The 27,882-nt window shown below is 49.6% G+C and overlaps 4 protein-coding genes across 10 annotated transcripts in view; 2 read left to right on the top strand and 2 right to left on the bottom strand.

Moving 5' to 3' along the window:
- Nucleotides 1-7: 7 nt before the first annotated feature.
- RMDN3 (regulator of microtubule dynamics 3) lies at nucleotides 8-15,308 on the bottom strand. Of its 5 annotated transcripts, none has more exons than XM_010847955.1 (13): nucleotides 15,238-15,308; nucleotides 14,648-14,841; nucleotides 12,577-12,823; nucleotides 12,018-12,161; nucleotides 7,426-7,714; nucleotides 6,466-6,568; nucleotides 3,450-3,510; nucleotides 2,170-2,245; nucleotides 1,929-2,006; nucleotides 1,593-1,691; nucleotides 1,268-1,321; nucleotides 1,055-1,135; nucleotides 8-750 (listed from the first exon to the last, which is right to left on the bottom strand). In XM_010847955.1, exons 2-13 carry the CDS (start codon nucleotides 14,832-14,834, stop codon nucleotides 697-699), a joined length of 1,473 nt encoding a protein of 490 aa, XP_010846257.1. In that variant the 5' UTR covers nucleotides 14,835-14,841; nucleotides 15,238-15,308; the 3' UTR covers nucleotides 8-696. The 5 variants fall into 5 exon arrangements, with proteins under 5 accessions (XP_010846257.1, XP_010846258.1, XP_010846255.1 ...); XM_010847956.1 differs by having other exon boundaries at nucleotides 12,577-12,766; nucleotides 15,229-15,308; XM_010847953.1 differs by having other exon boundaries at nucleotides 15,229-15,308.
- A 5,556-nt stretch (nucleotides 15,309-20,864) lies between these two features.
- GCHFR (GTP cyclohydrolase I feedback regulator) lies at nucleotides 20,865-25,173 on the top strand. Its single transcript, XM_010847959.1, has 3 exons — nucleotides 20,865-21,580; nucleotides 23,321-23,415; nucleotides 24,654-25,173. Exons 1-3 carry the CDS (start codon nucleotides 21,545-21,547, stop codon nucleotides 24,775-24,777), a joined length of 255 nt encoding a protein of 84 aa, XP_010846261.1. The 5' UTR covers nucleotides 20,865-21,544; the 3' UTR covers nucleotides 24,778-25,173.
- Nucleotides 25,174-25,331: 158 nt separating this feature from the next.
- Nucleotides 25,332-27,882, bottom strand: part of DNAJC17 (DnaJ (Hsp40) homolog, subfamily C, member 17) — a 30,783-nt gene continuing 28,232 nt past the window's right edge. The window contains exon 11 of the mRNA XM_010847963.1: nucleotides 25,332-25,527. Within this exon, the coding sequence (XP_010846265.1) occupies nucleotides 25,405-25,527 (123 nt within the window). The 3' untranslated portion in view covers nucleotides 25,332-25,404. The remainder of the gene's footprint in view (nucleotides 25,528-27,882) is intronic.
- Nucleotides 25,436-27,882, top strand: part of LOC104994414 (chromosome unknown open reading frame, human C15orf62) — a 5,203-nt gene continuing 2,756 nt past the window's right edge. For 2 of the 3 annotated variants that reach the window (XM_010847960.1, XM_010847962.1), the window contains exons 1-2: nucleotides 25,436-27,543; nucleotides 27,781-27,877. In XM_010847960.1, the coding sequence (XP_010846262.1) occupies nucleotides 27,503-27,543; nucleotides 27,781-27,877 (138 nt within the window). In that variant the 5' untranslated portion in view covers nucleotides 25,436-27,502. The remainder of the gene's footprint in view (nucleotides 27,544-27,780; nucleotides 27,878-27,882) is intronic. The other variant, XM_010847961.1, reaches the window with a different exon arrangement.

Consider the following 27,882-nt stretch of genomic DNA (forward strand, 5'->3'; position numbering starts at 1 on the left):
AGGGGGATTATAATCACTTCTAGTTAAGTTTAAATTTTGGATTTATTTCAAGTTTGTACCAAAATATATTCCAGGCAACTCTTCAGATCATCATTTTCAGTCATAAGCCTTATGCACTGCTGTTCCAAAAGCTGCCAGGACACTGGAAGTCAGGTGGTCCAGCGCTCAGCCCAGGAGTACAGTTACGATCCACATGATAGATTGAGCAGAGGCAATACCCATGGACTCCCCGACCTTCTGCCCTGGTAGGTTGGGGTGTGTGATCTTAGGACTATATATTTTGGTTCTGAATATTAATCAGTGAAAAAGATTAGAGAGTACACATTCTGTGTTTTGTTCCTATAGCTCTTTGGAGTTCATCCACCTCAGCAGCAGTTGAAAGGGAGCCTCCAGTGTTTTATCCACACTCTACCCTAGGGCAGGTGTATACTAGTCTTGATTTTTTGAGAACTCACTTTATGGAAAAAGTAATAGAAACCCAGGTCTCAAGTACTTCCCCAATTTCAGATTAGGTAAGGGATTAGAATAAATTAACCAGTAGGAAGAAATTGGGGAATTGTAGCAAGCAGCAGTCAGACCTAGGAGTCAAGACACTCCCTTAAGCAGTCTTGCTCAGTTTCCTGATCTAAGCAGGACCTAAGGGGAAAAGACTTAATTTTTTTCCTTCCTCGAGTCATGAAGCCCACTGAAATGTGATTATTCTCCTAAAATTACTTCCAATTCTTCCAGGTCCTTCTGGAAAGCTGAATCCTAGGAAGACAAGAGAATAAGACTAGGACTTTAAATCCAAGCCAACATTTCCTAAACCATTGGTACCTGAGAATGGGCCCTTTGCTTCCTTGCTATTACCAGTCTTTTTCCCACTTTCCCAGGACAACCTGGAACCTACTAACTCTGTCTCCTCCCCAGGTGAGATGTATACAAAAAATCCCACATGCAAAGTGCAGACTCTCTTTTGGAGGGAAATAAGAACCACGGGAAGACATTCTTTCCTGAAAAGTCACATAATGACTCAGTGAAAGAACCCTGTATTAGAAAAGCTCTTAAGTATTACCTCTTTAGTGACATTTGGCAGCTCCAGGGCCAACTTCATCCACTCTTTAGCTTCAGGGTTTTTCCCTAGTTCTTTGTAGCACTGAGAAGAGACAACAGTGAAAACCTGAGAGAAATACCACCAGGAGACTAGAAGGGAATGAGTGTATGTTTTCAAGAAAAAGTATCAACATACATATATTTCATCTATGTTGAAATGGGCAGATGAGTTTACCTTACAAATATATATCCTTCCTGCTTTGGAAAATCCTGGCTGTAGTTCTTCAGCCTAGAGAAGGGAGAATGCATTTCAGTAAGAGGTTCCGAAATCCAAGTCAGGCTAAAGTTTATTAGAGTTCAGTATCCAACCTGGAGATTGATTCAGTGAGTCTACATTTTTTTAATAAGCCCTTCCAGTGGTTTCTCATTTTCCACAGAACAGGCACACATAAAACTGCCCTCTACTAGAAACCCCTCCCAATACACTAATGTCCTTAGGGAAAACAAGGTCACCCCGGCCTTTCTGGCTGCTGTCCACCCTTCCCTTCCCTCCCTGATACCTTTAGGAAGCTTGAGAGGGCATCCTGCACAGTAGCACCAAGGGGGCTTTCACTCAAGGCTGTCGCAGTTTTTTTTTCTAGCCAGCTCAGGTGAGAGACCTGCCATCAAAAGATCAAGGTGTAACTATAAACTTAAGTATCTTTAAGAACAATAAATGTTCTGTACTGAAAGGAAAAGAGGCCAAATAGGACTGCATCCAGTCACCACTCCCATGACTGTCTGGAGGGAAGGACACATAAGCCAGACCATGCTGAGGTGACCTGATCTTCACTGCAAGGTGATCAGTGTCTCAGGGTAGTTTGGGCCCTTGTGTCAAGCCCTGAAATCTAGCTCACCTGGTAGCACCACCTGCCGAGGAGAAAGTGAGCCATGGGGTTTTCTGGCTTGAGAGCAATGGCTTTGTCCACATGCTCCTAGAGCGGAAATACAAACAAGTTAACATCAGAGAGCAGAGTTACTAAGGGAAGAAAGGCAAGTCACAGAGCTGTAGGGTAGGAACACCTTTGCAAAGAGCTAGGTTGGAGCAGGTAATCTGCATGAGACCAGCACCAGGGAAGGAAGAGAAGCCTTTCTCACCTTGAAGCTAAAGCCACTCTGGATGCGCCTCTGGATGCCCTCATGCTCAGCCAGCTGACCACAAAGCACTGCATACCTAGGGGGAGAGCAGCAGCAGGCTCAGGACTGAGGACCGTCCCTGCCAGGAAGGGGCTTCCCACCCAGGGCTGACGGCACTGCCCAGTACTTCATCTGTACATAATTCCTCTTTTCACAGACCTATGGTCCCAATTCATATTCTTCAGCAGATACAGTGGTAGGTTCACAGTTCCCCAAAGTACACTGGGTACAAAAAGTGGGCTCTTTTATACTTAAAATTTAGACAAGGTCTCAATCCAAATGTCCCCTCATGATCAGTATAGCCATAGCTGTCATAAAAACTTAAGCAGGTCTCTAAAAATCAGCATCAATGTGTAAGAAACGTGAATACACTGTCTGCTTAGTTGGTATGTCACTGGGAAGCTGTTTGGGAAGGGGATACTCTAAAATTAGCAACAGAAGCAGAGGAAGAAAAGGCCTCCGATTTCAGCCCTCTCCTCCACACCCTCCCAGGGAAACAAAGCCATCCAGCTTCCCATTTTCTGTCTTTAAAAACAAAGGTCTAAGAAACAGTGACCTGGCATCTAAAAAGAGGCACTGCAAAGTTTCAGCAACAGATGGGGAAACAAGGCCTCTCCAGCTCACAATCTGAGGGCAGAGTTACAGAAAGCAGCAGGGAGTGGAAAAGGAACACTGACTAAAACTGAGGTGCTAGAACCAGGCCTCCAGGTTGGCCCTGACCCACACAAGGTGGCAGGACTTTACCCACATGAGATCACAAACAGGGCTGATGCTTTTGTGGACTAATACTGACTGCTGAACTTCCTGGGGGTGAGCTCACATCTATGTTTCCTCATGCCAGCAAAGCGAAGAAGCCAAAGTCCACCACCAGCCAGGGATCGCAGCTAGGGGAATGAAGAGCTTGTATGGGAGAGGGGAACGGCCAATGTCCCAACCTCCCTGAGGAGCCAGGAGCCTCAAGGTTGAAGCCAGGGATGACATAAGAAAGCCACTCATTTCTCCAAGTTTCAACAGGAAGCTGTACTACTCTTCCCTTGTCTCACTCCCAAAGCACTTCCCGAAGGAAACTCCCCTGGGTCCCTGGCTTGGGGGAGGATTGGGACATATGAAAATAAAGGCCAGAGCTTCCTCTCCTGGTGCCTCTGGCAAATGCCTGTTTGGCCAGGGCAGAGAAAAGAAAGGGCTCTGCTCCACTCTAACCCATGCTGGGCTCTTTCTGGGGCCCTGCAGGGTGTTATTACCACTGATGACACTCTGCATTCTCATTCCCCTTCTCCAGAGCGACCTCAGCTTCTTCTTTTCCTGTAAGACAGAAGTGATCCAGAGTTGACTTGGGCTCCCGTGACCCCTCCACGGGAAAGGCTGTGGGAGGATGGTCTGCTCTAGCTCTCACAGTTCCCACCCAAGCAGGACTTATAAATAGTTATGCACTTGAGCAGAGTGAAGAGATACAAATAGCTTTTCAAGGATAACTTCCACTTTGCCTTGCTTTCCCTATCTCTGTCATCAGCTGTCCCAGCTATACAACACCCACCCGACATGCTCAGAGCACTGCAAATATAAAAGGACTCGAAAGCAATCACAGTTGCCCTAGTAGATCATTACCTGGAGAGTTTTTGATTTGGGGTCTGTGGATAGGCCTTAGGGTGTCCATGAAATCCCACTGAAATATTAGGCATAAGTCCATTTTCTTGAGAGGGTCCACAGCTTTGATTGGATTCTCAAGAGGACCATGATCTAGGAACAGTAACCATGGCTCTGGGCCAGAACTCCTCACTAGAGCCAAATGACCTGGCATCTGACCAAGGATGACTTTCATGTAGTCCTTACCCAAGTTTTCCAGGCACCAAAACTAACAGAAATCAAGGCCTAAACACATGCAGGCTCTTGACAAGGGTACCCTAGAACATCAAGGAGCTGGAGCCCTCCAGATGAGAACCGTTACACCTACGCACTGGAGAAAACAGAACACTGCGAAATGGGACATCTGATTAGAAGAGGGCTTCCATAAAAGAGAATGAAATAATGCCATTTTTAGCAACCTGGACAGACCTAGAGATCATACTAAGTGAAATAAATAAGACAGAGAAAGACAAATATACATCACTTATGTGTGAAACATATTTTTTAAAAATGATACAAATGAACTTATTTACAAAACAGACTCAGAAAACAAACTAGTTACCAAAGGGGAGGGATAAATTTGGAATTTGAGATTAACAGATATGAACTACTATATATTAAATAGATAAACAACAAGGACCTACTGTGTAGCAGAGAACTATATTGAATATCTTGTAATAACCTATAATGGAAAAGAATCTGCAAAGTATATCTAGGTATAATTGAATAACTTTGCTGTACCTCTGAAACATTGTTAAGTCAACTGTATAATAAAAATTTGAAATAATAAAAAAATTTTCAATGGCGAGGGCTTGAAAGGGAACACAGGGAATGGAACAAAAGTAAGGTGTTAAGGTGATAGGCTGGCTAATCTGAAATGTTTCCTCATGTATAAGTGATAGTAATCATGGTATAATTTTGTATATGCAACAAATACATTTAAAGAGAACAGGTGAGAACCCTACAATTCCCCTATCCAAGCAGAACCATGTGGCTCTACCACTGAGGGACACTGTCTTTTAGGGGACTTTACTCTGCCCGCTTCAAAGCACTCACTCACTAGGGAAATAACGGTGAAGAATGAGGCAACCAGTTCCTGCAGCCTCCTGATGGTCCAGCTTCTAGAGGCAACACCAAATGAACTTTAGATCCACCAACAATGGTCCTAAAAGGCTAGAATCACAGAGCAGAGCCTTCAAAGTCTCTCCATAGTCCCCTGACCTCCAGAAGGAACAGATCTGTCTGGGGGTGCTACAAGGAGCCATACCAGTGTGGGCATAGCTGCTTCTCTAACCATGCTCCCTCCACCTTCAGGTTCACGTTGGCTATTAGTACTGAGAGATGATCAAAAGGAAAAGGAAAGGTGGTTGTTGCCACCGAGAGTCCAGACACCAGCCCCAAATGCTGATCAGAATCCTCACCTGAAACACAGGAAAGGTAGCAGAAACTTTTGAAAAGAAACAGACAGTAATTAAGCACCTTCAGTTAAAACTTCCAGGGGTTTTTCTGAAGATCAAACATTCAGCTCAATTGACCTTTCTGTATTGGCAGAATTCTACAACAGTTTATAGAATGACGACCTTGAGGTACTGTCAGACTCTACATTATCAAAAATTCAATGTCTGCGAGGCTGTACTACAAGATGTGGAAGTCCACCGACGGTGCCTGACTCGAGGCTGTGTAGCTAGGCGGGACACATCTTGCCCGTAAAACCAGTCTCTAAAATCTCAAGGGTCTTAACTTCACGACAGTAGAGGACAGGCCATGAACCTGGCATGAGTCAGATGCACCCTACATGCCCGGGGACAGGTTCTGACAACAGAGCTGGCTAGTAGACCCCACGGGCTTGTAGGCTAGTGGTATTCTCCCAAACTACTCCTTCCTGGCACTCACCAAACGTACTCCACTCATTATGTTCTTAAACACCTGCCCCACAGGCTCCGTAACTGAAACTAGAGTCTTAAACAGCAGCAAAAAAAAAAACCCTCCTCAGGTTAAGAAAGGTTTTGCCCTTTGTAGTTAAAGAATTAGGACAAAGAAGAGTGCTAATGAAACAACTACAATTGACCCTGAACAATGCAGGGGTTACTGGCCCTCTGCCCAGTCAGAAATCCACGTGTAACATAGTCAGCCCTCTGGCTCACCAGTAGAGAATCTGCCTGCCAGTACAGGAGACGAGGGTTCAATCCCTGGGTCAGAAAGATCCCCTGGAGAAGAAAATGGCAACTCCATTGTTCTTGCCTGGGAAATCCCATGGACAGGAGCCTGGCAGGCTACAGTCCATGGAGTTGCAGAGTCCGACACAACTTAGCAACTAAGCAACAACAAATCCTCAGGCCCAAGCAACCATGGACTGTATGTGCTTGTGCTGCTCAAATCACTGATGTTCAAGGCCAGCTGTGCTAGAGTCACGTATGCCTGTGTGACTCAAGCCCCATACCGTGCAGAAAAGCAGAGACTATTCTGTGTCTCCAGGAGGAAATGGGTCTCTGGGAGCCAGTCTGTCCCTGCTGAGTACCTGAGCCCCAGCTGCCCTGATAGCCTGCGTCTTGGTGGGTCCCCTGGGCCCCAAGCCACTGGGCTGGCTCCACCCTCAGAATCAGTCAGTTGCACCAGGAGGCTGTCAGCACTTACCACTTAGGGCATAGGACCTCTTCTCACTCGCCTCCTCGGTAAGCTCACACATATCACTGTAGGCCCGGGCCAGGCGCCAGAGAAAGTCCTGCCGGCTTCCATGCTGCAATCCAAAGACAGGGATGAGGGCCCCTTCTCAGCTGCAGAGAACTGGAGCCCTGACCTTCTCTCTGTGTCGTAAACACTGATATCAGGCCATCTACATGGCCTCTCACCTGCAGTTAAGTGGTGACATCATCTCTAGTCAGTAGACTGCACAACCCACAGAGTGGGTGCCTCCTGGCCTCCCAATGCTGTGAGGAGGGAAGGCCAACTCCAACATGTAATGAGTCAGAGCAAGAGCATGTGGCAAGGCCCAGGAAAAGGGAAATTCTAACTGAGGGCATTTATAGCTCAGTTCACTTCAGTCGCGTCCAACTCTGCGACACCATGGACTGCAGCACGCCAGGCTTCCCTGTCCATCACCAACTCCCGGAGCCTACTCAAACTCATGTCCATCAAGTCGGTGATGCCACCGAACCAAACCATCTCATCCTGTCGTCCCCTTCTGCCTTCAGTCTTTCTGCATAAATTCTGGCAGTGAACTTGAGAAGGGAATTGTGATTGAGTGACCCAGACACTTGTCACTGGTGATGAAAACTTCAAATGGGGCAAGCAGCTGTGGGTCTGCCTCAGGGAAATAAAAGGGGAAAGTTTCAGTTCTTTCCACATTTCTCCCTATGCTGAGAGCCAGAGCCAACGACCCAGGGGGTGGTGGGGGAGGAAGCGCTGGGGCAGGGAGTACACAGGCCCCTAGGGGCAGCACTTGGCCTCCTTGGAAAAGGGTGTACGACCCTGAGGGTAGATGCAGAAACTCGCCGTGTCACCCTCATTTCCCTTCCCATGTCACCTGGCAGGGTCACTGACATACTCGTGGGAGTGAGCAGGGGAAGGAGGGTAGACGGGCTGTTGGAGCCTCACCACCAGCTTGTTGTTGAGCAGCAGCTGGAAGCCCTCCCGCTTGCCCTGCTCACTGCCCTGGTGCAGCTCGTCTGCCTGCTGCAGGAGCGGCATCACATCTTCCTGGCCAGGGGAGCCTCCAGCCGCCGGGGCTTCAGGCTCCAGACCCAAAGCCACCTCCACCTCCAGGTCCAAGGAGTCCTTTCTGCCCATCTTCACGGTCTCGCAGCTCACTTCATCTTCACCGTCACCGTCACTCTCCCTTTCAGAGTCCCGCTCATAGTCAGACTCAGCATTGGCTGTTGTGTAACTGTGGCGGGGAAACAAAGTGACAAGGGCAAGGGAGGGGATTACTTAACCTCAGATCACCAGGGGTCTAGCCTCCTCCACAGAGGGGCTCTCCACAGCGCTGCAGCCATCAGCACTGACCGTGAGCCATGCCCCTCACTGAGGGGGGACTCAGTCCTGGGAGAATGCTTCCTAGGGAACCACAGGAAAATGATCTGGGAGGGGAAGAGTGACCAACTCGGAGCCCTGTGACAGTCAGAGGCCGATATGAGAAGCCCCTACTTAGCTACCACCACGTCTGCCAGAAAACAGAGAAAGCCTAGAAAGGTATCAACAAAATGTCAGTAGACCTCTCAGGGCAGAGGAATTAATATCCCCCCTGTATTTTAGTATTAGATGGGATTGCTTTAGGGACCATATATTCTTATAAGTAAAGTAATAAAAGTTTAAGATAAAAACCTTCAGATGTAGGTGGAGCTCGATGGCTCACGAGGGGAAGGGTTTGTCAATCATTTTTGCTTTATCAGCCAAATGCACCTGCCAGAACCAACATGGGTGGATGCCAGCCTCTGTGGCTGTGGGTAGCCACAGATATACATATTTTCTTTCTCAATTCAATGTATACCTCTGTCCCAAGTCAGTAACCAAACCTCAACCACAACAGGAGTAGCCCTTGGAAACCTTGGGAACTGGTGGGGGGAGCGGGGGAGGTCTGCAGCTGGAAGCAAGAAAGGCAGAAGATGCAAGCAATCCCTTAGGAAGGTGTCTGTGGGGCTGCCATCCAGGTGTCTCCTGGGGAGCTCAACTCTGATTGCATCCACTGTTTCTCCTGGATCTTTGCCTCCACCAGCAGCTAATGATACTGTTTTCTCCAACTGCCAACTGAGTCAGACAAAAACCGAGCAGAGCAGAAGATAAGGCTTCGAGGGGTCACAACCAGACACCAAAGAGCCCCCAGGCTGAGTGAAGGAAAAGCAGGTTCTGTCTGAGCTAGCAGGTTCCAAGACACAGGGAAGATCCTTGAGTCACTTAAGGATAAGCCTTCCTCCGTCCTGAAATAAAAGACAGGTAGGATCCCTGTGGCTGGAGCAAATCAGACCCGAAGGAGAGACACAAACAAAGTCACAACAAGATAGCCTAAGGTCAAGGGGGCTGAGTACTGCAGGTCCAAGTGCTGTCCTCCTCGTCTGCAAAGCCAGAGAGGACAGGGACCAAGTGAGTAACCAGACCTGGGGTCCAGTCCATCCATCCTATTTCTTTATAGGGGAGCTTTCAGATGCATTTAACAAAGGGGCTCCAGAAACATCTATTACAAGAAATTGGAAAATATTTAAAACCTTCTTAACCTTGCTTTTTAAAGAGGTTATAGAAGTATCTCCCCCCTCAAGCAATTTGCAGTAAAAAAAAGGGACAAGGAAAAGTGGTATCAGATTTCACAACCAACCTGGGTGGTGGTGAGCAAGACCACACAGGGGCAGCCTAGAGAAACTCTCTTAGGCTCCTAGGCTTAGACAATAACCTGCCCCATCCAGAAAGTCAAATCAGTGGCTACCAGTGCCCCTACTCAGCCCAACCAGGCCCAGAGGCAAAATGAGTAAATGAATTTTTGGCAGGTGCAAGCTTGAGTCTCATCACTTCATGTTGCAAAAAGAAGAGGAGACCCCACTCATTCCCTGCTCAGCTGAAGGCTGCCTCGGCATATGGGGAGAGACCCCTGCTCTCATCCTGCCTGAGCGCAGTCTCCAGGGAAGGAAGCAGGGAGGAAGGTCCTTCAGTGCTGTGATCGCTCTGGGCCGTAAAGGCCGGGGAGTTCACATGGGCAAGGAAAAGGAGAGGTCGGGGGACCTTGCTGCCACCCAGTGACAGCTGGTATCGCAGCATTCTCCCACATTTCTTGGACCACATACCCAGCTGCTGGTGAAATCCACCAGAGAAAAAGTGGTGACCCTTTTGTTCAACATGCCCGGCAGCTTTTGAGATGAGTACAGACCTCTGAAAAGGTCCTTTGGTCCTGTGCACTCAAGCTAGACACACTGTTCCCACTGTGGAGCAAGGACTCCAGGCTCCCTTGAGGCAAGGAGGCCAACTCTGCTCCTTAAGGAGAGCCCCCGCATCAGGGATCAAGGACTCTTACATAGCCCTCCCAGCAATTACATTTCTTTCCTCCAACTGCTAAGCCCCGTAAGAGGTGCTGAGCTGAGGCAAAGACAAGCAGGCCTGGGCCCTGACCCCACAGTGGCGGGGAAGATAAGACCAAGAGGAATGAGGTGATAAGCAAACACCCAAGGAGGAGTGGCAATGAGGCTGCCGGCAGTGGCTCCTGGCTGGAATGCCTGGGCAGGTTTGCCAGGGGAGCTGGTATTAGGGCGAGTTGGGTTTTGCAAGGAGGGAAGTAAAGCTGCATTTGCAACAAGGCTCTGGGAACAAGCTCACTGACCCACCCAGTGATTCGGACTCTGGCATATTCAGCTGATCCCCTGGGAGCTGTTTTATTTGGAAGAAAGCGAGAACACAGCTTTCAGTGGCGCAGAGCTGTCCATCAAATAGTCTTATTCTTTCATCCCTCAAAGAAGCTCTCCTTCCCCAGGGCCCACAGGTTTAAAGCCATTCCCAATATCATATATGGAACAAGTCGCCAGTCCAGGTTCGATGCACGATACTGGATGCTTGGGGCTGGTGCAGTGGGACGACCCAGAGGGATGGTATGGGGAAGGAGGAGGGAGGAGGGTTCAGGATGGGGAACACATGTATACCTGTGGCGGATTCATTTCGATATTTGGCAAAACCAATACAATATTGTAAAGTTTAAAAATAAAATTAAAAAAAAATAATAAGCCATTCCCAAGGCTTGGTCTCCTTGACCATGACCAAATGAATGATTCACCACGGCCATTGCTCCTGAGAGCAGTCGGCTAAACCAGTCTTGCACCACGCACGACCATCGGCTTCCACATGCCACAGGATCGGTCACAAGGCTAAGCCTGCTGGAGCTGTTATTAAGGAAGCCACCCTTTCTCTCCAGCTGCTACAGGCAGCTGGCAGCCCTGTCCTGCCCTGTATGGCTTTGGGAGCCCCAGTGAGCACCCTAAGCTACGAAGCACCCATAAACTTCCCTGGTTAATCACTCTGGCTCGTGCTGCCCCCAGAAGCCTGTACAATTTCTTAAAATCATCATGAAGGGGTTTGAGTTCTATTATCCTAGTCTTGGGCAGAGCTGTGACCTGTCCTTATGTTCCACACTCATAAAGTTCAAATGTCAAGTAACTGGCTTCCTTGGGTTGCTTAGAAATGCTCCTTAAGAGATGCTCCTCTCTCTCCTTTGTGAGACTAAGGAAATACCTCTGAAGTGCTTCCCACCTGTCTGTCACAAAGGAGGAATAAACTGGTTAATATTATGAAGTGTTTCAGCTGAAGAGGGACATGCTGCAAAGATCATGAATGACTGGTTTAGCTTCTGGTTTCCATGTGTATGTTTGGAGCTACACCAGTCGTTCTGCCCTGAAAGGACAGGCCTGACTGCTCACTTCACCAGCCTCTTCTTTGAAGGGGGAGAAAGGTCAGCAAAGGCCACAAAGAGAGACCAGCCTCTAGACCCCACGTGGGCCACCTGGATGGCGGCCTCAAAGCAGACACGGGCAGACGCTGCTATTAACAGCACTGCAACGAAGATGTTCATTCAGACTCCATCCGTGGGATGGAAATTTCAAAATGGCACCAGTGGTTTAAAACCGAAAAGCCCTCAGCCTGACCAACCTGGGCGTTCCACCAGACTCCTGCCTGCAGCCCTGTCTCACAGTAAGGCCTATGGCCAGACCTGCTGGCCCACCAGTTACTCAGGTGAGTCACCGCCCACCTGTGAAGAGGGCAAGGGCGCACAAGCGGATCTCCCCGTGAGAAGAGAACTTCCCGAGGGAGGGAGCGTGCTTAGCGCTTAGACAGCTCTGTAGACCTGGCCCAGTCACTCAGTGAAGGAAATACGGCCGTTAAGACAAAGCTTACAAAGTCCTCCTGATAACAGGAAACCACCCAACCGACGTTACAATAAAACAAAAATAAAGGATCTAATAACTAGGTAAAAAGCAAACCTACTCTGAGAAAAATAACAGATGCAAACACTAACTGCTGTTAAACATTCCCATCTGTCCGGATGACATGTGGTGGATGGTTTTTCTTATTTCAACTGTTTTGTATTTCATTTGTTTATATCCTTACCTTGTTCTAAAAATTATTTACAGCAGCTTGGTGTGAACTTTTCATTCTGAACATTACTTTTACACAATGTAACCTGGCTAAAGCCACAGCTGTCTCCAGGAGACATGACTCACCCGCCTTCACTCTCGGCATCCGTGAACGTGGCTCCTGAGGCAGCCGTGAAGTAGACAGAGCTGGAGCCGGTAGAGTCACTCCTCTCCCGGGCAAATGGGAACCTTCGCCGCCGAGCCACTTTCTGGTTCTCTTCCATATGTGATCTGAAAAGTAAGCTCCTTTCCAGAGGGTGCCATTAGGCCCTTCCAGCCTGCCTTTCCCCTCACCATGAGGGAGCCTCTTACTACTGCTGCTCATTAAAGGGCCCAAAGCAGAGAAACTCTGGGGTCTCTGCCCTCAGGAGAGCAAGAAGGGCAGCTGGCGGGACCCAGCCTACAGAGCAGACCAGGTTAAACAGGACAAAGTATTTCAGCTGTTGCAATAGACCCTGAGGGCCCAAGGGCAGCAAGAACTCAGGTAAGGCAAGGAATCAAGCACATGGCTTCCCTGACAGAGAGGTGAGAAGCCAAAAAACTGGCTGTGTCCTTACAGACAGACAACAAAGGCTGAGAAAGCTGTCGGGGCGAGGAAAAGCTAGGGTGCAGGGGCCAAGGCAGCAAGGAAGGCTGCAATACTCACCGGACCTCCCCCACAATCTGCCCAGCAAGCCCCTGCAGGCTGCTCCTCAGCTCTTCTACCTCCCGCCGCAGCGCCACCAGGCTGGTCAGCACGAACTCCAGGCGGTCCAGTACCACCTCCTGTCCTCGTGGAAGGCTTGAGAGCACTGCAGCATCACCAGCCTCACCCGGGGCTGCCCGCAACGGCCTGACTGGAGGACGGAGGACAGGAGACAGCGATGCCCGTGGGCTAGAGGGACGAGAAGATCCTGCACCCAGAACTCAAGAACTCTTACTTCTCACTGGAGTTCAATGTATAAAGATCTTTGAGGGTCAGATATTCACAAGTCCCAGGTAACAAACCCGGAAAAAAAAAAAAAAATCAAGGTCCCAATCTTTAAACGAGAGCTCTCCAGGGAATTCTCTGGTGGTTTAGTGGCTAAGATTCCATGCTTTCACTACCAAAGGTCCAGGTTCAATCCCCGGCTAGGGGACTAAGATCTTGCAAGCATGGCCAAAGGGAAAAAAACAAAAAAGTCCACAAGAGCCCTTTGTTCCAAAAACCTTGCACCCAGGGCCCTTCATGAGCACTGTACACCTTGGCAGATAATGTAGAATGCTCTCGCAAGAGTGCGATACCTAGAAGGCAGGATAGCTGCCCTGCTGCCCAAATCCCAGGCAGTCAATCCTTACCACACAGCAAAACTGAAACTGAGCTCACTCAAATTCTGATCTTGCACTTTACAAAGAATAGCAAAGAACACTCTTTCCTCTCAAGAGCTTCATTTAGTATTATCAGAGAGTGGCAAGGTAAACAGGGGCAGTTACTGAGAGAAAAGGTACACCAGGAAAAACCCACCCAAACCCCACTGGGAAAAAACATCATCACCAAGCCCTGAATTGAGCTCTAAGTAAATTCTAAAATGCTAGAAAACGGATACCTAAGACAAGTGGACTGGGAAATGTAAAAACAGGAGAGAAACCAGAAAGGCAGGACCCACAGTCCAAGCAAGCATAACGCTGTTAGAGGAAATCTAGTAACAATAAAGGCTGGATTACTGTACAGACCCAACAATGTTCCAGTATGTAAAGCAAGAAAGATCCCTGGGAATGTGGCTACCACCTCCCAACCTCAGTAGAACAAAGATTACAGCTGAGAAATTACAAACCAACAAACAAAATACAAGGAAAAGAAAGGAAGGGCAAGCACACTTGCAGCGCTGTTACTACCAGCTTATTAAAATGCTGACAAACAATTGCAATCTAAGGTGAAAACTCTTAAGACTCTTCAAAAACTAACTGGCATTTGGTCATCAGAGGAAACATGTGTTTCCAATGAACATGAGGCAAGATGACTTGAACCCTCTTCTATCACACACACACATGAGGGGAGTGGTTTGGACGAGCCCTAGATGCTTTGCTCTAATGGGTTAACATTAAAGTTTTCCAAAACTGAAAGTACTAACCATTTGTGTCTGGCTCCCAGCCATATTCAGCTTCAACTGCAGTAAGTGCACTCCCGGCCCCATGCTGTGGGAAGTCCACAGGACCAGGTGACCAAGCCCAATCCTGCCACTTACTTGCTCTGTGACAGCCTTGGGAAAGTTACACAACTTTTTTCAATCTCAACTTACTCATAAGAAGGATTTAAAAAAACAAAACCTTGAACTATATAGTCTCCAAGGTGTCTTCGAATGTTAATATTAACCTAATTTAATACATAAGCCTCAAAAGATTTTAATTTCTCCAAGACTATTCTCTTTTTACTTTCTTTCGGACCTTTACTTATTAAACACCTCAACCACACTAAGCAAGTAACTTTAATACATACACAGCACTTCTGCGGCCAGAACTAAAAGTGAAAGCTAAGCCTTTTCACTATATACTTTCCTGGGATCACAGGAAAAAGACGACAGAAGAGGAAGACTGCTTTTCCTTTTCGATAAACTTTCCCCAAACTTGAAACTCTCGGGCCCCGCACCCACCCGCCTAGTTTTTCCTGTTGTCCTGTCCCGCAGGTTCTGCTACAAGCAGCCCCGACCCCAAGCCCACCCCCTCAACAGTCACTGAGGCCTCAATAGCCCCGCTCCTACCTTGGCGTCCAGGCTCTGAAGTCTGCGTGTAGTCCAGAGAGTTGGACTGACTCTGGCTCTGGCCGCGGCGCTGGGTCCGTTTCCACCGCTGGCTATAAAGGGCACATAGGAATCCAAGGCCCGCGGCGGTGCCCAGCAACAGTCCTAGCCCGGCGCGGGCGCCACCCAAGGTCCCCAGACTAGACATGCTACACCTGCAGCCCGCGTGAGCCACCAGGAGCAAGCGGGCGAAGGAAGGGAGAGAGATTCGTGAGTGTGGTCCACCCATCGCCAAAGCCGAACCCTGTAAGATAATCTCCCTGCCCAGACCCCGAGCATTCGCCACCCTCACCCTAGTCCCGACCTTAAGGTTTCTGCTAGCCCCCAGGCCTGACTACCACGCCGCCCACTCGGCCCTTCGCAGCCTCCCCTCCAACACGCCCCCTAAGCCTGATACCGGAGTCAGGTCGATGGGCTTCCAAATCCCCCCCCCCCCAGCCCCACGACACTGCAGACCACAAACCCGCCGCCCTGGCTACAAAACCCTGGCCTTTCCGCCGCGCCCTTTGAAGGCGCCCCAGCCTGTCTGGACCTCAACTCACTCTTACTACCGCTAGCTACTGTGGCGAAGGCCGCGGCTTCTCTGTCAATGACCGTGACGTCATCAAACGGTGCCAACTAGCAGCCTCGCGCGCCTATAAGAAGGCGGGGGTGAGCAGCCCTTCGAGACTCCACCTCGTGGCCAGGTTTTTCCCTAGGGGGCGGGGCCACAGGCACTACCAGGGGGGCGGAGCCAGCAGAGATCTGGAAAGGCGAATCGAGAATGGGTTAGAAGGCGAGTAAAAGTGACCAGGGCTTCCCAGCTGGCGCCGCTAGTGTTAAAACACCTGCCTGCCAATGCAGGAGATGTAAGAGACGCGGGTTCGATCCCTGGGTCAGGAAGATCCCCTGGAAGAGGGCATGGCAATCCACTCCAGTATTCTTGCCTGAAGAATCCCATGGACAGAGGAGCCTGGCGGGCTACCGCCCATAGTGTCGCACAGAATCGGACACGACTGAGCGACTTAGCACGCACAAACAGGGGAAAGCTGAGAGACTGCCTGGAGTGGATGCTCAGAGCAGTAACTCCGTGGTCTGGCCAGCTGAGGTTCCATCTCCCTCCAATCACACCAGGTTACAGCTGAGGTTCCATTTCCCCTCAATCACACCAGGTTACTTAGTGTTCCCGGAATATGCTCCTAATACCCAACGTTTCTACCTTTTCCACTGCTGCTCTTTCTGTCTTGAACCCCTACCTGGAAAACGCCACCTCTCTCCACCTTTCCTTAACCCTCGGTCAAAACTCAGACTTTATTTGATTTCAGCTCAATTTGTTTACGTATTTTTACTCAAATCGTTTACTAAGCTCAACACAATAGTGCCTTTGGCAATTCAAGTTAAAACAGGTTAAGTTGTTGGTTATCCACAACAGGCCCTGAGTCCCCAGGGCCAGCTTCTGCCAGCTGACATCTGAAAAAGATGCACACCCCATCATTTAAAAAAATCTTAAACCTTAAATTGTTGTAACATTAAACAGGGACAGGCTTATAAAAACTCTTTTTAATATCCAGAATGAAAATTAAATTCATTAAATTCATTCCTCTAATGATAACATTTTAAATGTTTGCATGAGGCTGAAACTTGGGTTGATCTCTGTTTGCTTAAATTGGTTGATAGCATTTCAGATTTTGTTTTAATCATTTTTTTCTACCACCTGTGAACTGTACTTTTATAAATCTATTTTGATCCTATGATTTTATGCAACTTGTAGTTTTAGAAACTAAAAAGAAGAGAATCATCTGCAGTCCAGTTGTTAGGACTCTGTGCTTCCACTGCTGGGGGCTCAGGTTCTACCCCTGCACGGGGAACTAAGATCCCACAAGCCCTGCAGTATAAGTCAAAAATTAATTAATTACTTAAAAAGCAAACAACACATAGGGACTTCCCTGGTGGTCCAGTGATTAAGAATCTGCCTTCCAATGCAGGAGACATAGGTTCCATCCCTGGCCAGTGAACGTCTTAAGATCCCACATGCCTTCAGGGCAACTAAGCCTGCACACCAAAACTACAGAGCCCACGCATCTTAGGGAAAGATCCCCAGTGAAGACAAGATGCAGCCAAAAATAATAAATAAATATTTGAAAAAAATTAAAGACAAGATTTTTTTATGGATTATGGTTCTAATTTTATTGTCAGCATTTCTTAAAAGTTAAATTTTAGTTTAGTGGGAGTCAAAATATCTAAACCAGTCCTCCCAAATCCTTGACTAGATATTATATTTATTTACTTTTTAATTGTGAGATATTTTACACATATAGCAGTACATTTGGGACTTCCTTAAGTGGGCCAGTGGTTAAGAATCCGCCTGCCAATGCAGGAGACATGGGTTCAGTTCCTGGTCCAGGAAGATTCCACATGCCGCAGAGCAGCCAAGCCCTGTGCAACAACTTCTGAGCCTGCACTAGAGAACAGCTCCTGCTCACCACAACTAGCGAAAGCCCTCACAAAGCAATGAAGACCCAATGCAGCCAAAAATAAATAAAAAATTCCAGAGGTTGTGGTGAAGTCCTTTAAATAAAAAACTTCACCAATATCTGCTACTGATTTTTTTTTCCAGCTACTCATTTTTAAGGATTCAGTTTCATTAGTATTAGTACCTCTTGCGATACGCTAAGAGATTAAGTATGTTGTCTTGGTGGTGAGAAAGGAATGCTTTTAATATCTTTTCCGTATTTTTCCTCATTTTTCTGAAATAAGCATGTATTTCTTCTGTAATAAGAAAAAACTGAGTATTTTTACTTTGGAGGGAATAAAAACCTGTTTAGTTAATTAATTCCTTAGTGGAATTAATATTTTCTTTCTTTGCCTTTGAGGCCTGGTTACCTGTATTACAATTGGTTCTATAAATATTTGCTTTCTAGACTCTCTACCCACTGGACTGCTTACTTTTCCAGGATGGAGTTCATGCCTGATCCATTCCCTATGCCTAGCACAGCTCTAATACAAAGACCATCCATAAAAGCTGCATGGAGGAAGGAAGGAAATAAGGAATGATGAATATCCAGCCCCTGCCACATTGATAATGCTTTTGTTACCAAACCAAATTTGTTTGCCCAAAGCATGGCAAGTCAAATGCTAAGACACAGAGGTTTGCAGCAGAAAAAGAATTCATTACCAAGGCAGCCAAGCCAGGGGACAGGAGAACAAATCTCAGATCCGCCTCTCTGAAGACTTGAGATATAAAGAAACAGGGTAGGGGACTTCCCTGGTGGTACAGTGTTAAGACTCCACCTTCCAATGCTGGGGACATGGATTTAATCCTTGGTGGGTGAACTAAGATTCCACATGCCGGGGAGCAACTAAGCCCCTCTAATCACAACTGGAGAATCCCACCTGCCACAACAAGAGCTAGCACAGCCAAAGTTAAAAAAAAAAAAAGAAAAGAAACAGGGTGATCTTAGGCATGGGGGAAGGTGATTAGAGATAGGAAAAGGTAAGGTAAATGGTGTTCTGTGTGGCCATATCTGGGTTATACGCTTCTTCATGGGATGTATGTTTAAAAATGCAGGCGCTTAGCATGATCTGATGGTGGAGTTTTGACCCTCTTATGTCAAAAGGCTGTTCATTGGACACTTGTGTGGACCCAGTTTTAGGCTCAGTGGTCCCAGCCAGTCTTAGCCAGCTTGAACAGAACATGAACTGATTCCAAGTTCCCAAGAAACAACTTGAGCTCCCGTTGCTATAGCGACCCACACTTCAAAGGTGTTATCTGTACGGGTGGTTAAGGAGTCTTGTGATATATTACCCAGGCTATGTGATGTTTGAAGGGTATGAAATTAGAGAGAGAGAAAAAAAAAAAACCAAATTAAAGCTAGCTTTAAAAACAAAAGCTAGCTTAATCAGTGAAGGGAGTTTACAAGCAGAGGGGGTTTTTAACAAGTTGTTTCTTATCTATTGTTCTGTAAAACAAGGTAATAATTTGCTAGTCATAAGCCTCTGTTAACCCTGTGGACACAGTTTGATTTTCATAATGAAAAGCTGAGTAGTAGAAGAACAATTTCTTCTCCTTTTATAGGGGAGGAAGATCTGCAGATAAACTGATTGTGGCAAGAGGTGAAGCCAGATGGGAAAACCAAGTAGGGGAATTCATTTCCTCCTGGATATTAAAGATATTATCTGGTGTGCATGCCTCTGCTAGGGCAATCAGCATTGGGGTAGGTGATTCTGGATGGAGTACTCTATCTTATGCTGCATCTGCAGACCAGTTTTGCAAATTTAATAAATCCCTGGCAGTCTGAGATAGTCTGCCCTCCTGTTTCCTCCCCACCCCTCCACAGTCCAGCCTGAGAGAGTAGAGCACACCCCAAATCCCTGTCCTGGTCTCTGCCCAGAACATGAGAGCCTTATGTACCTGGCTCTTTCAAGACAGGTGACATATGCCTTGGGATGGTGGCCTTACCTCTAAGACACTTGACATTTAAAAGGATTGTTCTTACAAAATATTTAATGGCTACAAAATAATACTTATAATATATGTATAAAAACTGAGTACATTTATAATCCTTTGCACCCACATCCTAGTGTAAGAAGGAGAACATCATTTTTATCTTTTAAGAACCCTGCATTTCTGTCTCTCCTCCATCCCTTTCTCTTCTCTCAGAGGTAACCACTACCCTGAATATTATATTTATCATTTCCTTCAAATTGTTTAGTTTTGCATGTTTGTGAGCTTTAGGTAAATAGGATTATTCTGTATTTTCCCCAGTATTTGCTTTTTTATTCATTTTTATTGTAGTGTCCATTGTATGAATCAAGCAAAACCTTTTTCTACTTCAGATGGCAATAAAGACTGTTTCCAGTTTTTTGCTAATTACAGTGCTGTTATGAATATTCTTTTTTAATATTCTTGATGTAGTCAGTGAGTTTTCCTAGGTTTATCGATGAGAGGTCTGGTGGGTCACAGTAATGAACATCTTAAGCTTTACTGGATGATGCCAAATTGTTTTCCAAGGTGATTGTATCTATCATAACAATTTGTAATCCCAACAGTAACGTTTCACGTTTCAACTGTTAGACATCCTCACCAATACATGATGCTCACATATTTTGATTTTTTTTCAAATCTGTAAAGCATTATCTCGTTGTGGTTTAATATGCATTTCTGAATTTCTAATGATATTGAACATTATGTTTTATGTTTATTGCCTATTTACACTCTCTTTTTTGAAAAGTGCCCAATTGAGTCATTTGCCCATTTTTCTTCTTTTTCTTCCTAATTTGTAAGATTTCTTTATATCCTGGGCATTAGTTTTTAGCTTAACAAATCCTTTGTTCAGCATAAATATGTCTTATCTCTCTAGCTAGACTTCTAGTCCTGGAGGTAGAGAATAGGGAAAGAGGGTACAGAAAAACAGATCAGACCAGGAAGTATACTTTAGGGTTGTTGTTTAGTTGCTAAGTCATGTCTGACTCTTCTGTGACCCCACAGGCTTATCCCGCCAGGCTCCTCTCTCCATGGGATTTCCCAGGCAAGAATACTGGAGTGGGTTGCCATTTCCTTCTCCAATGCTTGAAAGTGAAAAGTGAAAGTGAAGTCGCGCAGTCGTGTCCGACTCTTCTCGACCCCATGGACTGCAGCCTACCAGGCTCCTCCGTCCATGGGATTTTCCAGGCAAGAGTACTGGAGTGGGGTGCCATTGCCTTCTCCCTTTAGGGTTACAACTTGCTATTTATCCCTTGTACTTCTCTCCTCATCGGTCAAAGTGCTGGAGGCACAGAGAGAGCCCTGTAAGTGCCCTTCAGTGAAGTGAAGATTTTTCAAGAGCCTGGGAGGGAAGGTTACAGGCTGCCTTTGTTTTGCTTTTCTTTTTTAAAAAACCAATCACAACAAGGCAGATGACACAAGGCAGATTAAGAATGTTGTCAGATTTTGATACATCCAGATGAGGGCGTGAACACGTGGAGGTGAACTCTCCGCTCTCTTTGGTGGCTGGTTCGGGTAAGTTTCTTTTGTCCCAGGTGTTGCCTTGTAGTCTCCTGCACGTGTGCCGTGTCTCTCTCGCTTCATGGAAAGCTCTCTGAACGGCCAGATTCCATTGGTTTCAGTCTCTCTAGGCCTGGCACTCTGCGAAGTGCTCAGTTCTCTTACATACTTACCCACAAGGCCACAGAAATGCAAGGTTCCGCCGCTGTACTAGGAACTACAGTGGGGAGGCAGGAATGCGCAGTGCACCGGAGGGGTCTCCTGCCTGTCTTCCATGCGCTTAAGGAATCTCCGGAGACCGTGTCTTGGGTCGGGAAGTAGGGATCCGATAAACATTTTAGAGGAGTCTTTGGGTGAGGTGGGCAGGAGCTTGGGAGACCTCAGTGGGGTCGCCCTTTGCTCCCTGTTGGGCTTCACAGAGGCTGGGACGGGGACCAGCAGGACTTTGGAACCTGTTACTGGAGGTGTTGCAGTAACGGGGTGCAAGGGCAACACGCGCGCTGGGCGCTACGGCCCAACGCAGCCAGCAGAGCTCGGGGGCCGCTCCCAGCTCCCGCACGCCGGTGCGGGAGCGATCCCCCCACTACCCAACAGAGGTCCCTCCGCTCCGCTGGACGACCCTCGGGAGCGGCGGGTGACAACACAGGGTCCCAGTGAGCTGCCCCAGGGCAGGGGGCGGGTCTCGAATCACCGAGCTCTGGGCGCGTCAAGGGCGCCCGCTCCTGATTGGCCGGTCGAGGGGCTTACGGACCAGGAGCTCAGGGATTGGCGCAACCGGAGGCCAGAGTCGGAGTAACTGGACTCTAGGCTGCTGGTCTCAGTCCCGGAGCCTGAAGGGCTGGCGTCGGCGCCCTACCCAAAGTCCAGGGAAGGAGCCTGGCCGGGACGCGCGCACCATGCCCTACCTGCTCATCAGCACCCAGATACGCATGGTGAGTACCCGCTGCTCGTCCCTGGGAGTTGGCTTTGGGCCCAGGGCGGGGGGACGCTGCCGGCCGCACCTTGGCGCCTCCCTCCCGGGCCACGCCTGCGGGTGCCGAGACGCGGAAGCCGCCTGGGACACGCCCCCCGCGGGCGGCGGAGAGGAAGGTTGGAACTCGGACCCTGCCTGGATACTGGGACTAGGGAGCTCCGGCGGCCGGGCCCCTCCAGCGCCGGGAAGGGGGCCTACGTGCGTGCGTCCCCGCCACTCAGGAGTTCCGGGCGCCTGCGGCTCGGGTCCTACCTGTCTGCGGGAGGTCGAAGCCTCTGAAAGGGACTCAGAAAGTCCTGCTCTCTCAAGTGCAGCAACCACTGCCCTACACAGAGCCGCTCCGCCGGGCAATGAGGGGTGGGAGGAGTGGACTAATCTAAGGAAAAGAGGTTTGAAAAAAGGATGTGCTACGACACTGAGACCCCTGTGCCAAGTGGCCCGCCTACAGCTACGACCTGCGCCCTTAGGCACTTCCAGGAAGAGCTCTTCTGGGACCTTAGAAAAGAAAGAGAAGAAAGAACCCGGAGACGACCAGGAAGGTTAGAGGTGTGAGAACATCCATTCAACAGTCAAGCCACGCCCCTTTCCCTGGGCACAGTTTCCTCTGCAAAAAGAAGGTGCTGACTGCTCACAATATGACTGGGTCCCCAACCTGGGCAGCAGGATGCTCGTCTGCCCCCTACCTCTCCAGTGCTCCGGTGATCCATCAGGAGGTACACGGTTCCCTAGAGATGCAGGAAATAGCAGACGCGCTCTCCACTGGATGGGAGAAGTCTTGGCAGTGGTTTAAGAGCCAGTCAGCTGTACAGATGGTAAAATGTAGACTCTGGGTCCCTTCCCAGATCTCCGGAAGCACTCTGTAAGCCTGGAGTTTGGGAATTCAGTGCTCCTGAAGCAATTTTTTAAACTAGCAGTTTCATTGGTATATGATACATATAACCACAGAATTCACCAATTTAAAGTGTAGAGTTCACGGCAGTGGGTTTGGGTTTGTTTTGGCTTATTCAGAATTGTTCAACCATCACCATAAGCAATTTTAGAACATTTAGAACAACATTTAGAACAATTGTCTTCTCCAAAGACTCCAATTGGGTCTTAGGAGAAGACCCACACCCTGAACCTTAGCTGTCACTCATTTCCCTGGGCCCCTCAGCCCTAGGTAACCACTCGCCTACTTTTCATCATAATATATGGTCTTTGGCCTCTTTCACTTACATGATGTTTTCAAGGTTCATCCGTATTGTAGCATGCATCAGTACTCACCCCTCTTTATTGTCAAATAAAATTCCATTGAAAGGCTATATCACATTTCATTTATCCACTCATCAGTTGACAAACATTTGGGTTGTTTCTACTTTTTGGCTACTATGAATAATGCTACTGTGTGTGCAAGTTTTTATGTGGACATACATTTGCATTTCTCTGTTCTCTGGGTGATTCTGATACACAGATACACGCAGTGGTGCCTGGCATGAAGGTGCCAGTGTTGGGCACTGCCTGGTCCAGCCTAGAGGGGCCAAGGAGGCCCCACATTGCTCAGTCTGATGACTGATGGACTCTACCCCTTCCCAGCTTGTGTTTAGCCCCCAAGATTCCTTCCCTGTCCCTCCAGCCTTTAACTGAAGTGGGCTCAGATAAAGGCTAACTGCACACCTCGACCTGGCAGACAGCCAAGCAGCCTCTGTGGCTTACCTTGCAGGAGGTGGGCCCCACCGTGGTGGGCGATGAGCACTCAGATCCAGAACTGATGCAGCATCTGGGGGCCTCAAAAAGAAGTGTCCTGGGAAACAACTTGTAAGTAGTAGCATTCCTAAGACTCTTCTCCCCGCCAGCCCCGAGGCCTGTCTTTGTTCCATTTACACAAAAAAATGCCCCTGCCCAGCCTCAGGACCCCTCTGCCTGCATCCTGGGGATCTGTCCTCTGTAGGGTGGGTCCCATCTGCAGCCTCACCACAGCCCCCCAGGCTTGCTCTGAGAGCTTTTCCATTGGCCCTGCCTTCACAAGGGAGCCTGTGGACAAGGTACCAGGACAGAGTCCAGTCCCCTGAGTATAGACTTCTGCAAGTGGACTGCTTCTTGCCTTACCTTTTCATCTCTAAGCTGAATCCCATCAAGGCCAAGACAGGCACAGAGAAAGGCTCTGGCTTGAAGAGCTGAATGAGTAACAAAGCTCAGCCCTAGGAACAGGATGCCTGGGTCCTGCTTCCAGTTCAGCTGCTGCCTGGGGACTTAACCACTTCCCTCGGCATCCTTCACCCCAACTCCAAGTCTAAACAGTGATCATTAATTCCTCTTCTGCCCCTCATTCCTTCCTACCCAGTGGACAGGGAGAACCCTGTTCACACAGGCTGGAACTCCTAAGAAAGGTCACCAGAGTGTACACCAGTTAAAAGAAGGGAAAGAGTTGGTGAGCTGGCCCTAGCCCCTTGGTCAGGGTTGGAAGGCTGAAGCCAACCCCATCCCTTTGCCATGAGGCTTTTGTCTCTGAGATGCCCAGCCTGGGGCTTGAGCTCTTTATGTATCTGATGGCCCTTCAGAATCAATTAATCCTGAAAGAAGGGAAACCAAGCATTCTCCATCCTAGGGGGCGGCAGCCACAGCCAGGAGCTCTTGAAGGCCAACCTTATTGCTCCAGGACTACAGGACAGTCAGACAAGAGGACAGAGGCCTGGGGGATGGCCCTGGGGAAAGGAGGCTGCTCCCTCCAAATTGGCAGTGACCCAGGGCATGTGGGCTATTTTCAGACTAACGGGGGTGTTACTATCTGGATGACATCAGAAAAGCTGCTTTACTCCTCTTGATTTTCTCTTATAAATAGGATAACAGTACCTCCCTTAGGTTGTTGAGAGGAATAAATGAGATGATGCAAAGAGCTAAGCAGGTGATGGGGCAGGGAACATTTGCAGAAGGCAACCTGAAAACAGCAGTCCTGTTAGGAGTACTTGTGACCAGGCAGAGTCTGCAGCAGATACTAGGTTTGTAGGCGGGGCTGTGCTGTGTACCCTCTCATGCCACTCTCCTTCTCTTCGCAGCTCTGAGTACTACGTGAATGACCCTCCTCGAATCGTCCTGGACAAGCTGGAGCGCAGGGGCTTCCGTGTGCTGAGCATGACAGGGGTGGGCCAGACGCTGGTGTGGTGCCTGCACAAGGAGTGACCCTCCCACACGGAGGAGCGCCAGTCACACTTCTTTGGAGTGGCTGCCATGGGCCCCGACCCCAAGATCCTGCCTTGCTCACCACCCTGCCCCTTCTTCCCAAATCATCCTTCTCCTTGGCCCAGTACCACTGGGCAGTGAATGGCCTTCTCTGAAACCTGTCTCAGACAGTGTGGAAGGGTAGGGCCCCTGGCCCTGGTGCCCTCAGCTGCCCCTCCAGCATCAGGCCAGGCGCAGGCCCTGGAGGAGGCCCTGTTCTGTCAAAAACAGGGCCTGACGAGCCAGGCTGCCCCTGGCAGGGAGCTAGGTGCCCCTGTGGAGCATGGCTCCAGGACTGGGTGGGTAGGGCCTGCATAGCTAGTCCAAGCCAATAAAGGGCTGTGATGAGAGGTTGCTCCTCTGCTCTGCTGGCCACTGACTCTCACCAAGGGGAGCGCCTCCTTGGGGTCTGCCCACTCCCTGGGAGGGAGAGCCAGGCCTGGGCAGAGCCCAGAAACCAGGGCCACGCTTGGGTAGGCCCACACCCTATACCTATGTATGCAGTAGAGGTAGACTCTTAAAAAACAGAAAGTTTATTGGTGATGTTTAAGAAAAGGGCTGTGGGAGGAGAGGGCTGGAGGCAGGAGGTTACGTTGGCTGCCCCGCCTGGTCCTCCTGCTGCATCTGGGCAATCAGCTGCTGCCTCTCCGCTGCCTGGCGCATGCGCATCATGACGAGGCTCTCGTAGTCCCTCTCGGACACCACTGAGCCCTGGGGACAGAGGGAGACAGGGAGGGATCAGGGTGGTAGGGCAGTGTCCCACAGATTCCAGACTTGGAGGACAGGGCCTAGGCAGAGCCACCACCAATGGTCAAGGAGGGAGGCTGCCTGGGAAAGGGAGGATCCTGGAACATCCCACAACCCCAAGCCACCCATATTCCCTCACAGCAAGCAGGCCTTTGGCACCAGGCCAGCTGCTCGGCTGCTTCCCTCCAGCCCATCAAGCAGCTGCCACCCCACCCCGCCTCCCCCTCTCCCAGGTCCTTCGCATCTGCAGTCAGCTCAGTGACTCACTTGCTCATGCTCTAGCCAGGCCCTCATCTCCCCTCATGTCCTGCACCCCATGGTTTCTGCTTTCCACCAGTTCCCAGGGAAGAGGGCTTGTTGAAGGTGCAGAAATATACCGGCTCTGCCAGGAGGAGGTGAGAGCACTGCCCCCTCCCAGTTGCCCTCCCTTCCTGTGGTCTGGCTCCTGCTAAGGACACAGAGGGAGCCCCACCCTAGGAGGAGAGGGAAACAAGAGGCCAGCCTGCCTCCTAAAAATACACACAAGGGCTCCCGGAGGGCAGGGCCCTGGCTTCTTTTATGATCTTGCCAGCACAGTGTGAGGGATTAAAGAGTGCAGTATTTTAATAATCAAAAGAATAATAAACAACCACCTTAGTAGGCCAAGGCTGTGGGCTGGAGAGGCGGCTCTGCAGGAGAGCCCTGAGCCACCGACCTCATGCCCTGATAATGTCTGCAGTGAGTCTTAGATCCACTTCCTCCCTCCGTGCAGCTGAAGCTATGTGAATACGGGTGAAGCCCACCAGAGGTGGCACAGAAGCGAGCCAGGTCAAAGGGGGCTGCACAGCAGACAGCTTCTCATAGTACCCCAAGCTGGTGCACCTTCACGGAACAAGCCAAGAAGAAAGTCTGGTGGTCAGTGACCCAGGGAATTAGAAGGGAGTGGCTAGGGTTAAGATGCTAGGCCCTGGCCAACTGGTTTGGAGTCGGGGATGTACGGAACCAGGAAGTGTTACTCAGCCCAGATCCCCCTGTTCCTCCCAACAACCCCACACCTCCTCCTCTCTCCCAAGCTGCAGCAACTTGAAGGAGAGTGGCCCTCCCCGCCAGGCCCACCTCTTAGGCTGGGCCCAGCCCCTTCCCCAGAGGACAGACCCCAGATGAGGTCCACACAGCCTGACAGGAAGGTAGGACCCTGGCCCTCAACTGTCCTTTCCTGCCCTGAGGCCATCTGGGTAAATCAAGGAAGGGAGAGGAAACAGCAGCCAGGTTTGAAGTCAGGGCAAGGGGAGGTCAGTTCTCCCGTCCCCAAGGTAATGCTATTCTGCTGAGAAAACCTGAAGTCACCCTTGGCACGCCCCTGGGAGGAGCCAGCACTTTATAGGTGCAGGGCTGCTCACCCTTAACACACCCTCTGCCTCTTTCCTCCTCCCCATCCCTGCGGGTTCTGCTAATGAGGACCTGTCACTGGGCCCCAGGTCTGAGTCACCCACACCAGTGACAGGTCCCTTCCTTCCCCAACAGTCATTCCACACACCAGTCTTTCAGTTAACTCCCACCTCTGAGTTCCTCACTCCAGACACACAGGAGCTGGAGAGCCAGGTTGCCCACCAGGCCCCAGAGCACTGGGGCTGTGGAGGAAGAGGAGGCAGCGTGGTGACACAGAGCAGGGCTGCCCGGACAGTCCCCAGAGGAATCCTCAGCTCCCTGGTGCCCCAGGGTGTTGGCCGCGCAGCCCAAACCCCAGCCTGCAGATGCTGCAATTACCTCAGAGCCTGAACGCCACTTCCCACCTGACTGAGTCAACTGAAGACAACAAAACATCTCCACCGCCACACGCGGTCACAAACAGCCAAGCTACTAATCACAGTCTGGGAGCTACCAGCGGAGAGGCCGGTCTCCTGCCAGGGCCAGGGAGAAGCCAGCGGAGCCGGTGAGAAGCCCAGCCCCGCGGAAGACAATGCAGCTCACATCTACCACAGCTGCCCGAACTCTAGCTCTGTAAGTGCAGTTTCCTCCTCCTGGGGTTTTCCCACTACCCTATTGAGTAACCGGGCCGCTCCTGACCCTCTGGGAAACTCCTATCGCCAAGCACTCCCAGGTCTTGGCTCCCCTGGACTGCCCTGCATGCCCTCTCATCATCCAGGATGCTCGCCCACGCTCTGTGCTGAGCAGAAACCCGGAGGCCTCTGCTTCTGCCCGCGAGGGCTGCCTGATTCTCGCTGTTCACTGCTCCAGCAGGGCCCGATGGTCCCCAGCTGCCCTTGACCGGGCTTCTGAGGCTGGTCTGCGGGCTCCCCAGGGTCCCATGGAGACTTGGCGCAAAGGCTCCTTCCGCAG

This window comes from Bison bison, unplaced genomic scaffold, assembly GCF_000754665.1.
Source record: "Bison bison bison isolate TAMUID 2011002044 unplaced genomic scaffold, Bison_UMD1.0 scf7180017864259, whole genome shotgun sequence".
Classification (NCBI taxonomy): Eukaryota; Metazoa; Chordata; class Mammalia; order Artiodactyla; family Bovidae; genus Bison; species Bison bison.